The sequence below is a fragment of the Euprymna scolopes genome, chromosome 19 (genome assembly GCF_053919585.1).
Source record: "Euprymna scolopes isolate OS-2025 chromosome 19, ASM5391958v1, whole genome shotgun sequence".
Lineage (NCBI taxonomy): Eukaryota > Metazoa > Mollusca > Cephalopoda > Sepiida > Sepiolidae > Euprymna > Euprymna scolopes.
Genome location: NC_136500.1, coordinates 125121949 through 125136010, shown reverse-complemented (window position 1 = coordinate 125136010; position 14062 = coordinate 125121949). Strand labels below are relative to the sequence as shown.

General features: G+C 30.7%; 1 protein-coding gene across 1 annotated transcript; it reads left to right on the top strand.

Annotated features, from left to right (window-relative positions):
* Nucleotides 1-1278: 1278 nt before the first annotated feature.
* On the top strand, nucleotides 1279-13078 carry LOC145240337 (L-xylulose reductase-like). The gene is made up of 6 exons (XM_080103918.1): nucleotides 1279-1353; nucleotides 4546-4700; nucleotides 5530-5572; nucleotides 7948-8112; nucleotides 9662-9779; nucleotides 12836-13078. Exons 1-6 carry the CDS (start codon nucleotides 1279-1281, stop codon nucleotides 12937-12939), a joined length of 660 nt encoding a protein of 219 aa, XP_079960044.1. The 3' UTR covers nucleotides 12940-13078.
* The last annotated feature ends 984 nt before the right edge of the window (nucleotides 13079-14062 follow it).

Here is a 14062-nt window from a genome sequence, read left to right as displayed (position 1 = left end):
TTTAATGCAAAACATCTAGAATCATTATTTAATGCAAAATATCTAGAATCATTATTTAATGCAAAACATCTTGAATCATTATTTAATGCAAAACATCTAGAATCATTATTTAATGCAAACATCTAGGATCATTATTTAATGCAAAATATCTAGAATCATTATTTAATGCAAAACATCTAGAATCATTATTTAATGCAAAACATCTAGAATCATGATTTAATGCAAAACATCTAGAATCATTATTTAATGCAAACATCTAGGATCATTATTTAATGCAAAATATCTAGAATCATTATTTAATGCAAAACATCTAGAATCATTATTTAATGCAAAACATCTAAAATGATTATTTAATGCAAACGGTATTAAGATATAAATATATTTATAAATTCTTGATTTAAGACGAGCGGAACTTTTTTTTTAATTTGAACAGATTAATGATAAATATTTTTTCTGTTTCGTTGAATCTGAAATGTAATTGTTTCGTTAAAGTAACTTATGTCTCAAAACCTATCAGACAGTAATGAGTTTCGTTTGGCGATATGTTGCACTCCTAAAAAAAAATAAATAAGTAAAGAAAGTTGAATTTCTTCTTACATTTAAAGTAAAGTTAGATAATAATTTAATTTGACCTTGATATTGACGCAAGGTTCATGCATTGCTCGTATATACTGATATGAAAACGTTATGTTTATCTTCAATAAAATTTTTGGATGATTTGAGAAATTTCTTAGTAGGACGGCACTTGGAGTAAATGTGGTATTATGGTCATAGATGATTCTAATTAAGAGTACGATAGACATTTTCTAAAGTGTGAGAAAATGGGTGTTGTTGGTCATCCTTTATCAGCATGACTAGAAAATGTCTCGTACTTTGTTAAAATATAATTTTTATGTCTTGTGCAAATATTTCAAAGTGTAGTAGCTGTTCTATCTGTAGTCATTATGGGCAAATAGAACAAACAGAACTTTCCTCATATGTACAAATAAGGTTTGTCATAAAATTGTCATACTATTTATAGGCTGATTCAATTTTTATTCTCTGCTTTGATATTACTAGTTAAGTGATCTCATTGTTTTATTTTTTGTTTTCACGTATATCAGGCTGACACAAGGCTATTGGCTCTGGAGGCTCTCCTTGGTGCATGAATTACATAACATTATGGTATGTTTATAATTCAGGAAAAGATAATTGTTGTATATTTTAATTTAATTTTTTTTGTTTGTTTTTCTGTTTTCTTATTTAAAAAATGCTGGAATTGGACGAGATGTGGCAAAGATGCTGTCGAAATGTGGTGCCAAAACCTATGCCCTCAGCAGGACTGAAGAACACCTGAAAACATTAGTAGCAGAGGTCAGATAATTTTTTTTTTTTTTACATATTATATAAATAAATGAAAATAAATTAAAAAACATGCTTATCAGGTCCAGAAGCCACTCGACGTTAAAAGTTAATGAGATGGATGAATTGTTAGTTGAATGATGAATAATATTTTTTATTTTTTTTATTACATTTTCATCCCAAACAAGGCGCATTGCCACTTTGGTGTAGGGGGCTACTATGAGAGGCAACAGCTACTGGGATACTATGTAGGGAGTTGGGCAGCAAGATGTCAGTTCATTATTAAAGTTGTAGATGTTGCATGGATTTTATTCAATAAATATTTCTAATTCCATTTCCTTTTTCTCTCTCATATGAATTAAATAAATTTTAAGTATGTAATTAAATTCTAACTTGCAACGTCAATTTTTAGAATTAAATATTTAAACTTTATGAATGTAATACTTTTTTTATGTTAATATTACTAATTTTCATTCAATTTTTCATTCAACTGTTTTTATGTTAATATTACTAATTTTCAACTGTTTTTATGTTAATATTACTAATTTTCAACTGTTTTTATGTTAATATTACTAATTTTCAACTGTTTTTATGTTAATATTACTAATTTTCAACTGTTTTTATGTTAATATTACTAATTTTCAACTGTTTTTATGTTAATATTACTAATTTTCAACTGTTTTTATGTTAATATTACTAATTTTCAACTGTTTTTATGTTAATATTACTAATTTTCAACTGTTTTTATGTTAATATTACTAATTTTTAACTGTTTTTATTATTTCGCTTCACATTTTTATCTTTATGAACATTCCTATCATAATTGGAATTATTTTTATTTTATTATCAGATATATGCATTGACATCTTTTAAATCTCTTAAAATTTTAATGCAAAATTCTATTTTAAAAATAGTTTTACCTTAAATTATGTCTTAATTTACATTTTTCTTTCTCTTGTTTAATTTTTTATGGTTTGTTTTTACTTATGATTTTTTTTAAATTAAAATATATTAAATTATCAGTAACATTAAAAAATAATTAACTTTAAATTAAATTATGCCTTTTTTTTACATGAATGATTTTATGGTCGTAAACACTTAAAAGCATTAGACCATTTAATTTGACAAACTTCTAATTCTCAATCTTTATTAGTGGTGCCATATGAATTCAAAGACATTTTTTTGTTCAGATATTCAACTAATATTATGAAGTATTTATCTTAAAATCTCACAGATTATAATACACTAAAAAGGGACATTAATAGTTTATTGGAAATTGATATTATTTACCTAGGTTTAGGGTTCCAATATTGAATCAAAACTTCTTGCCAGCAAAAGTAGTTCAAAATGAGAGTCAGCCAACAAACCCAGTTATCTATTATAAAGTGAAGTCGTATTCCTATCTGTTTAATATATACAAAAGGTGCGCTCGATATAAATGCAGGTGTAATTCAGGGGTCGGTCATGAACCTTTATTATTCCTGATATTCATAAATGATCTCCCTGATAAAATAGTCTCTGAGATAGGTGTATTTACTGACGACACCACACTGTATAACAGCACGAGGAGAAAACAAATGAAGACATATCTAAGGCAATGGCGGCAACCCTAGTCTGTAATGGAATGGGGTCAGAAATGGATGGTAACATTCAACGCTGCCAAGACTAAGCTCGTTTCCTTTAATAATTACATGAAACCTTACCAACCACCAATAGCTATGGCTAAAGATAAATTAACTGAAAGTATTTCATTCAAACTCCTCAGCTTAATGTTCACGAGGAACATAAGTTGAAACAGATACATTGAGAGCATTGCCAAGGCCGCTGTGAAGAAGGTGGGCTCTCTCTACCATGCTAGAAAGTTACTTACGCCAGAAAGTATCCTATACCTCTACAAGGCGACCATTCGCCCATGTATGGAGTATTGTTGTCGCATTTGAGCTGTTGCATCTGCTACTAGTCTCTCACTTCTGGACAAAGTTCAAAAGAAAGTCGCCAACCTGGCATGTCCTGAACTGTTATCTAATCTTAAACCTCTGTCTCATCGATGAAATGTTACATCCCTCTGCCTGTTTTACAAGTATTTTAATGGTGAATGCTCTGACGAACTACAAGCCCTTGTACCCCCTTGAGGTAAATACCCCTGACAAACAACAAAGTCCCACCCCTACACAGTAGAGATCCCTAGATGTAAGAAAGCCTTCTACTTTAATAGTTTCTTCCCCGGAACTGCTAGACTTTGGAATTCCCTTCCGGGTTCCTGCTTCCCCAACTGTACTGACATGCAGAAGTTCAAGTGTAATGTAAACAGACATCTTGCTGCTCAACTCCCTACATAGTATCCCTGCAACTTATTTCCCTGATAGTAGCCCCCTCCATCAAAGTGGCACTGTGCTTTGTTTGGGGTGAAAATGTTATAAAAAAATAAAAAATATTATTCATCATTCAACTAACAATTCATCCATCTCATTAACTTTTAATATCGAGTGGCTTCTGGACCTGATAGCATGTTTTTCTTTTATTTATTTTTATTTATTTATATAATATGTTAAAAATGTGCTTAAAAAAAAGTTAAATAATCTCAACGAGAAAACTTATCATACTTGCTAATGTCATATCTCTCTATATATAAAAGGCACTTTGTATATATGGGTCCTGGATATGACCTTAAATTATATCCGATGGTGAGGTCCCAGCTTGCAGGCTTTGGGGAGTATGGAGCCACCCTTTAATTGCCATTGCTCCCAGGTCCACTCTGACCCGGAGTTGTAGTACCTGTTAGGGTTCCAACTATAGGTTAAATAGAAACTGACTTGAAAAAAAACAAATATATTCTATTAAAATTTTTTTTCAAAATCAATGGATTCGGCATTAAATAACCTGAAAAGGGTTGATATGCCGTAAAACAAAAACATCCAACTTGTATGTGTAAACTTGTTCCCTATAGACTCTGAAACAGCTGAACCGTTTTTTCTTTGTTTTTTTTTATTTTCACTTAAATGTATTATTTTAGAAGTTCTACAGAATCTGCTCTGCTGGGCCTCAACTTCAGTATTCAATATGGTATCACTTCAATAACCAACATGGTCACAGAAAAGAACATAGAAAATCTTGTAGTCTATTTTTGTTCCATTGAATAAATTTACTTTCTTTTGTGTGTGTATTTTTTTTTTTTTTGTCCTGAAACATGTTCTTTTATTACAGTGCCCTGAAATTCATGCCGTTGTGTGTGATTTGAGTGATTGGGACAAAACTTGTTCCACAGTTACCTCCCTTGGACCCATTGATCTTCTAGTCAATAACGCTGGCATTGGTATCCTGAATTCGTTTTTAGAAGCTAAGAAAGAAGACTTTGAGCAGTAAGTTTAGTTATTAGTTTTTCAATTATTTGGTTTCCACAGTTATTTTTCTTTCTTTTTTTTAAGAACTTCTATTTTTAGACAGGAGAATTATTACAGCCCATTTTCCTTAAATTGCTTATTTTCAAGCTCATTCATTGGTTAGAGGTGTCCATATTTAACAGTCTTCCATCATGTTCATTAGTTCTTCTGATGACATCATCATAACTGGTCCACATATACATAATTTCTGGCCTTCCTTTTTTTAAAAATTTTTTGATTTCCACATTATTAGTTAGCATACACATTTATTGTTTGGGCTCAAATCAAGTTATTAAGTTAGATTTATGTCCAAGGAACCTATATCTAAAATTTCAATTGTTTATACCCAAAATTGGTGGAGGAGTTTGGTAGAGTTCTCAAAGGTCAAATCGTTAAACTTTGACCCCCTTAACAGCCAAATTTCTGGCCGAAAATGGATTACAAAGATTTTCCCAAATCTCCATACCCTGTATATTAAATATTGAGTCTGTAAACTGAAAATTGACAGTTATTGTGTAGGGAAATGTACATACACACTTTCACTTTTATAGATATATAGATAATCATTGCAAAGTTTTTTCAGTCTTGTTTTAATTAAAAATTATTGAAATTAGTAGAGCTTTTTTAATAAAAATTATTGAAAACACTTTTTGTACTATATTTTTTAAAGAATAATTATTGAAAACACCTTTTAAAATCTTTTAAAACTATAGTTTGTGTGTTTGCTATTATATTGTATTTGCCTCATAACTAAAGACGTCTTAATACATAATGTGTATTTGAATAATTTTGACTTTCAACCTTTCAGGACATTCAGTGTTAATTTGAATGCAGTAGTGAATGTATCACAGGCAAGTCAACTTTGATATTTCTGTGAATCTTCAAGAAAAAAACTTAATTTTCTCAAGGTTATTTTAACTCTTTTTGTTTATAAGCAAACTAAAAAAGTCATTTATTTTCTTTTTGGTTAACAACACATTGCATCAATTTCTTTTTAGAAAAAAATGAAAAATAAACACATTTATTCACCATTGTCACTAGTTTTGTATTATTAGAGTGGGCTATTGTTCAGGAGAGTTGGAGAAATGTCTGAAATTATAAAGCTTTCTGAAACAAAAAAAAATGTCTGCATTTCATAAATAAAAGCCTGTTAGTAAAACTCTGAGAAAGCAAGTTAATATGTTTAATTGCTATGTATGTATGTATGTATGTATATTATTATTATTATTATTATTATTATTATTATTATTATTATTATTATTATAATATATATTATTATCATTGTAATATATATATATACTATTATTATTATAATATACATATTATTATTATTATTATAATATATATATATTATTATTATTATTATTATAATATATATATATTATTATTATAATAATATATATATATATTATTATAATATTAATAATATATATATATTATAATAATATATATATATTGTTACAATATTAATAATATATATTATAATAATAATAATATATATATATTATTACAATATTAATAATATATATTATAATAATAATATATATATATATTATTATAATATTAATAATATATATATATTATAATAATAATATGTATATATATATATTATAATATTAATAATATATATATTATAATAATAATATATATATTATTATAATATTAATAATATATATATTATTATAATATTAATAATATATATATATTATAATAATAATATGTATATATATATATTATTATAATAATAATTATATATATTATTATAATAATAATTATATATATATATATTATTATAATAATAATTATATATATATATATATATATATATATATATATATAATGATTATGTAATTTATATGACTAAAAAAAACAAAATATTCCAATTGTTGCATCTTTAAGTAAATAGTTTGTATGGACTCTGTTTTGGTCAGGGAGACTTTTTATTTTTTTTTACATGGAGGTCACCACTTATCAAGGCCCAGAAGCCACTCTGGGATAAGGGTTAATGCGTGTATAGTAATCAATGGGATAGTAATCGTTAGTAATGGAGATTTGATAAAGTGTCTTACTTAAGGGGGGGAGCGGTTCATCAGGAATTTGTTTATATTAGACTTAAAGACATCCCAGTTGTAGTCAGGTGGATTTTCCTGTGTTAAGTGGCATAAGTCATTGAAAAATATATTCAAATGCATTTAGGTGATCCTCAATGATCATTGCTGTCTTCATTGTCGATTTTGGGGTTCTTGCTCATCAGATCAGACCCCTATTTTTTGTTTGCAAAATTTATCATTCCCCTTTTTCCATTTGCAAGTCAGCCAATGAAAAGGAAGCGTGTATTCAAAAATTAATAATAAAATTGCTATGTTCTTATCGAGTCGATTCATTTATTGGATCATTTAATCTAATCAAATTATTTTTTTAAAATCATATGGGACTCATAGATTTAAACTTAAAGTAAAACTATAACAACGCAATCATAAATAACAGATGGAGTTTTAAATTACTAAAGTTAAAATACATAACCAAAACTTTCAGATGCCATGCTGGTTATAATTGTTGTCATATATTTCAACTGATTTTAAACGCTTCCTTGCTCGGCTAGTTGTAATAACTTGCAAATATCATAGTCGAAATTCTGCTGGGTCTCCCTGCTGTTGGCGGCCATTTACTTTTTTTTTTTTGACTCCATGCCTAAAGAAACTTCAGCCATATATATATATATATATATATATATATATATATATATATATATATTAATTCTTATTATGAATATTTCATCTAATCTTATATGTATTATAATACATACTTAGATAATTGCCACTTATATACTACTAGAAAATAAATGTAAACCTAAAATATTTTGTGACTTCATCACCACCAGAACACAAGATTTTATGTTATTGACATAAATACACCTGTTTGTGTTGGCAAAAGTGTGTTCATTTTTATGGTGCTTATTGCGATCAATAAATCTTTTGTTTAAGCCAAGATATGTTCATCTAAACCGCAAGAACTTTCTCGTCAACCTAAATAATTTTCATGTGCATAATATATACTTAGATGATTGGCATTAATAAACATGACCAATTTAAAAAGAAAATGTTCTCTTTAGCAGTTTCTCTTAGTTTTTAAACATTTATCACACATTTTTTTTTCATTTTGGATATTTTTTCTTGATGAAATAATTCTATTCACTGAAAATTGTTTCAAAATTTGTGCACTTCAGGTGGTTGTGAAAAGAATGATTGCAGATTCACGCAAAGGGTCTATCGTGAATGTCTCCAGCCAAGCGTCTATTATTGGACTGAAAAATCATGCTGCTTATTGTAGCAGCAAAGGCGCCCTTGATGCACTCACCAGAGTTATGGCCTTGGAACTAGGACCTTTTGGGGTGCGTGTGACCAGCATATATTTCATTAAAACTTTTCAAATTTTGAAATAATCTCTTTTCAAAGGAAAGCATTTCAGTTGTCAACTTTGAACTTTAAAGCGTGTAAAATTTTAAGGGGGATGTTGTAGTTTGCTTGGAATTATTTGAAGATTATGACAATCAAGTCTTGTAGGAAAAAAAAAAAAAAGAATACAGGGTGACCAAAAAAAACGGGCCCCAACTCTAATTAGGCCTCGTTTCTTAGTGTTTTGTCCGAATGAAATGAAACTTTGGTCATAACTAGTTTATTATATTCAAAACATCACATCAAAACACTAGGGTCTTTGGCCTTTGTTTTCTCCATTGACTGTAAAATGCTCAGAAAAACAATTGAATGTCCACTGTTTTTTTTTGGGGGGGGGGGGTCACCCTGTATGTGCAAATTTTTTCCTTCTCCTGGAGATGAGTTATACCTCAAAGATTGAAGAACTTAACACCACATTACCGTCCTGGTGCGATACTTCATGTTGATAAATATTTTATAATGGAAAAACTCAATCATGTTCTGCAAAGCTAAACAAAATTTTTGTTTCTGTATAAAACAAGCAAACCAAACACCATGAATAAATATTTAAAGATATAAAGAACTTGAAGTATAAAAACGTTTTACAAAAATGACTGAATTCAGCATTAAAGAACTGGAAAAGGGTTGGTATGACATAAAACAACCAAACCAGAATTCCGTCTTTTTTGCGTCACTTACATTGAAATAGATGAAGATCTAAACTGGCAGCATCCGAGGCTCTTCAGATAATGGTCACTGAACGACATGGTATCTAGCATTCAAGTGATTCCTAGATGCAGGTTCTTGTTGCTGAATAAGAGATCATTTGAATCTAAATATCACAATGCAACTTGACGGCAATAAATAAACGAGCAAGGCGGTATTAGTCAACATCCGTGCATAATGCAGCCAAAGAAACAGAACACATGTCCTCGCATTCATTTGGTCCTTCGAGATGAACAGGGGTCAAGTATTCAAATGGTGACCACTACTATGGTAACTATCTTGTTAGCTACAACTATCGAAGAAGAATACTCGTTTCAGCACAAGTCAAATTAATTTCCGAACAGAACAGTTTTGCATCACTTTTAAGTTCCATTACGAAATTTAAAATAACAGAATATACTAAACTTTATGTTTGGAATCCTTGTTGTAATTTTGATCAAGATCCATTAGATGATTTTGATTCTAGAAAATGTCTCAACCTAATTAGAGTTGAGGCCCGTTTTTTTTTTTTGGGGGGGGGGGGTCACCCTGTATATATATATATAATGTGTATGTGTTTATAATAGATGTGTGCTTATAATGCTAATGTAAAGTAAACCCAATTAGTGCAATATGAAAAGAATAAAGCAACAGAAAGTTCTTCATGTTTTGAATTATTTAATTTATATTTCAACGTTATAACTTTATTTACAAAATGTTTCAAAGTAACAGTCGTGAATCATGATCTTCTTTTTTATGCCCCAATAAGACTTCACTTATATTTTGAATTTTTTGGTTTAGATTCGTGTGAATTGTGTCAACCCAACTGTGGTATTGACAGAGATGGGCTTGACCTACTGGAGTGATCCAGCCAAATCTGAAGCCATGCTCAATCGAATTCCATTGAAAAAATTCGCTGGTAAGTTAAAAGATTTTAGCTTTTTTCATTGTCCCCCACCCCCAAGGATTTTTCTATTTTTTAGTTTGAAATTGCATTTTCATTGCTGAATGGGCAGATACTTTTATATGCATCCAGGCACCTCCAACAGAACTTTGATTATCGGCTGTCACACTTAAAATATTTTTGTTGATCTGTTATGCTTAACTAGCTAACAGTGCATAATAGTCAAGCACCTCAGCAGAAATAACCTTCTTAGTGACATGCAATATGGTTTCCGTTCTGCTAGATCTACAGCAGATGTGCTAACGGTTATATCTCATAAGATTAGTGAATCTCTCGACAAAGGCTTCCTTTCTAGGGCAATTGCTCTTGACATATCAAAGGCCTTCGATAAGGTATGGCACAAGGTCTACTTCACGAGATTTCCAGCTACGGTATAACTGGAAACGTTTTCTCAATTATTAAATCATTTCTCTCTGATAGGCTCATAAGAGTAGTGGTTGATGGGCAGAAATCAGAGGCCCACAGTATTAATGCTGGAGTCCCTCAGGGGTCCATCCTGGGCCGAACTCTTTTCCTGATCTACATCAATGATCTCCCAAAACACATACTTAAATCATTTGTGACATTTATGCTGATGACACGACCATCTATGGCAACACATCAAAGGCCGTAAATGACAAAGTTCTCTCTGATTCTCTCTCCTCTGATCTTGAGCGCATGGTACAGTGGGGGAAGAGGTGGCTGGTTACTTTTAAAGCATCCAAAACCAAGCTTCTATCTTTACATCATCAACGCTCTGAACCCCATCTGGCATCAATTGAAATGGATGGCTCTCGTCTTGGGGAGGCTCCATGTTTTGACAAGCATCTGGGATTGACCTTTACTCTGAAATGGAACACGTGCATCAAGTCTGTTGCCAAGGTCGCTGGAAAAATGGTAGGATCCTTCTACCATTCCAGAAGATATCTCACTGCTGGTGCAATTCTCTATCTATATAAAAGCCAAGTACATCCAAGGATGGAGTACTGCTGCCATATCCGGGCAGTAGCTGCTAAAAACAGCCTATCCTGCCTTGACAGAGTACAAAATAGTCTTTGTGTCTTAGTGGGGGGATGCCTTTTTCTCTTCTCTGCAACCTCTCTCTCACAGAAGAGACGTTGTGAGCCTGTCATTGTTTTATCATTATTTCCATGGAAAGTGCTCGTCTGAGCTCCAATCTCTGGTTCCCCCTCGCCAATCTTTCACAAAAAACACCCGTCTAGCTGAAACTACTGTCAATAATTTTCCCCACTCTTTATCTATGCCTAAATCAAAACGTAGATTCCATGAGCAAAGCTTCTTTCTTAGAAGTGCACGCCTGTGAAACTCTTTTCCGTTTGCCTGTTTCCCACCTGACTACAACTTGGATGTTTTCAAGTCCAACATCAATAAATTCCTGATAAACCGCCCCCTTAAGTAAGACATTTTATCAGATCTCCATTACTAATGATTACCGCGATATTGTCCCATTGATACATGCAATAACCCTTATCCCCCGAGTGGCTTCCGGGCCTTGATAAGTGGTGACTACCATGTAAAAAAAACATTGAATTTTCTCAAAATTTCCAATTCTGATGTAAAAAGAATGAGAAATGTTGATTAAAAATTATGTTTTCATAATATCCTCCTCCATCCCCCTGTTATTTGACATGAAAATAGTTTAACAATATGGTCAAGCTGAGATAAGTAGGTCCCGCAGACGAGCCTCGTTCTGATATTCAGAAAATTTAGGTTAACAACTGGTGAAGCTACCGAAAAGTCACCCTTTTGAATAAAGAAGGATATAAACAATATTTTTAAAATTAATTTCTTAATTTTGCTTAAAAACAAAATGTCAACACATATAAAGAAAATATTTTAGAAAATAATTTCTTAATTTTAAATAAAAATTTATTGTAAAGAATTTTTTTTTTTTTGTTTCAAATAATTATTGAAAAATATTGCAAAGTGTTTACATAGCTGGTTCTTTGGGATAATAGGGGCGCCTGAAACCTCTTTTCCAAAACGAAAAAAGCTTTAGTATTTTTAATATTTTAAAGCGCTTTTTTTTTTAAAGTTTGAAACACAAGTAGTGGCTAGTTAACTTAGAACAACAAGTGCGCATGGAGGAAATTCTTCAGGGTTTAAATGTATTATAATGCTTTTATGGTGGTCAAAAAAAGTTTTTCAGCTGCCATATTACTTCCCATTTACTTGCCTCCCCACGTGGGCAGAGTTAGACACAAGGTCGGTTTTTAATGTAGAGAAGCATTTATTACTAAAAAAACGAAATGGTGAAATATAAAAGCAAGTTAAGCTAAAAGTAAAAAAAAAAAAAAACATGTTTTATTTTTTTAATTCCAAGAATTAAAGAAAGAAAAAAATTCAAAGAAATGTTGAACGTTTATTGCTATAAATATAACGAAGCACCGGTGTCACATTTCATACAACCTAACTGTCAAGATTTTTCAGAACGAGGCTCGTCTGCTGGACCTACTTATCTCAGCTGCGCCAACAATATTTATATGAATATTTAATTCAAGAAAATTTATGTCAAAACTTGTAAACGTTTCGGTTGCTGTAACTTTAAACTGTCTTCCTGTGTATCTTGTCAAACTCGGGAATCTTTTTACCAAACTCGAATCTTTCTTTGTTTTTAGTAGTGACATAATGAATAAAGTATCTAAGTACAATTCACTTCTAAGTGAAGCTTTTCTGGAGGTCCAAGGTTCAATCTTTAGTGCGGTGTGGGAAGTACAATGAATACAATTGAAAATTACGCAAGACTTCTACTTGGTCATCGCTGATAGATTAATAAATTTATAAGGTAATAATGGTTTTTATTATTGGTATTATTGACACTTGAAAACAACTATAAAAAATAATATTAAGGAAATTAAAATTTGTTATTCTCATTACAAAAATGCTAAATCTTTTGCACATACATACATCATCATTATTATTATATATGTATTATTATATATGTAATATATATACATACACACACATTGGTCTTTATTATGGAGAGTTATTAATTGTGCCTTTTTTTCCAGAGGTTGAAGATGTTGTCTACACCATTTTGTTTCTGCTGAGCAATAAATCCATGTCAACCACCGGTTCTGTTCATCCTGTTGATGGAGGCACCCTTTGTTGCTAATAAATCTTTGACTTGGATTCCATTTTTTTTTTCTCTGAACGATTCTACTAAGTCTTCTTTCCAGAAAATGTTCAAAAATTATGGTGCTAAAAATAAAAAATTGTGTTTATGCAAAACTTTGAAACAATATAAGTAAAAATTTTCTCCTCTGCGTGTTTTGTCATTTTTTGAAAGTGGGAACTATTCCCAATATGTTATGCATTATTCTATTCTCATTGTGAACTATACATATATATATATATATATATATATATATATATGCATGAATAAATATATATTATTCCAAACAATTTAAAACAAAAAAACTCGGAATAACATTTTTGCATGGCTAATGACCCCCTCATTCTAAATCCGAAAGGTGAAAGAAAAACTCCTTTTAAGAAGTAAAATATTCAGAATTTTAGGTCCAATGGCTTAAATTTCAAAATGCAAAAACATCCAGTTAAACGTTCATAAAAGAAATTGGTCTTTTCGGTTGTACTGCATTTGCAGAAAGCTAAAATTCAGTCAAGGAAAAGTGCAAATGGATACATAACCAACAAACATACGCTTCCATTGTTTTTTGTTCCCCCCCCCCCCAATTGTTTAATGTATATATATTTTTTAACTGTTTTTCTTACAATTTATGATTGAATATCATAAATTGTTTTTTTATCTAATGTATCAACCAGCAAATTTCTAGCTTTGCTGCAATCATAATTTGCTAATTGCTTACCGTCCTCTGATTAGAAGAATAGCAAGAGTGATACTATTCACATTCCCTAAAGTGTTAAGACACACAAAAAGAGTGGAAAAACTAAAATAAAAAGAGGAAATAAGTATAAGAAGCAAGGTTAGTAGAAAGACAATTGGGAGTAAGTGGTTCACTAAAGCACACAAAGATCATCTGAACTAGGATTGTTAATCAAGTTATGGTGGCCAAAAAACCGGACATAAAGGTCGAAATATTCAGAGGTAGTTCACAGAGAGTTTTAGTGGTGGCAATTAGTTTTGTGACAGTTTTACAACAATTTTTCAGTTAGAGATAGTCGATTGCAGGTTGCTGCTTGGATCAGATGAGAAAAGTTTAGGAGGCAGAGATGACCTGACATCAACCAAGGTGTGAACGTTAGCGGTAAGACGG

What these genes read in the sequence shown, in the direction of transcription:
- LOC145240337 (XM_080103918.1), top strand. Translation starts at nt 1,279, where the DNA reads ATGCTGTCGAAATGTGGTGCCAAAACCTATGCCCTCAGCAGGACTGAA. An exon ending in TGAAAACATTAGTAGCAGAG is followed by an intron (nt 1,354 to 4,545) that starts GTCAGATAATTT and finishes CTTTTATTACAG; the next exon opens with TGCCCTGAAATTCATGCCGT. An exon ending in CAGTAGTGAATGTATCACAG is followed by an intron (nt 5,573 to 7,947) that starts GCAAGTCAACTT and finishes TGTGCACTTCAG; the next exon opens with GTGGTTGTGAAAAGAATGAT.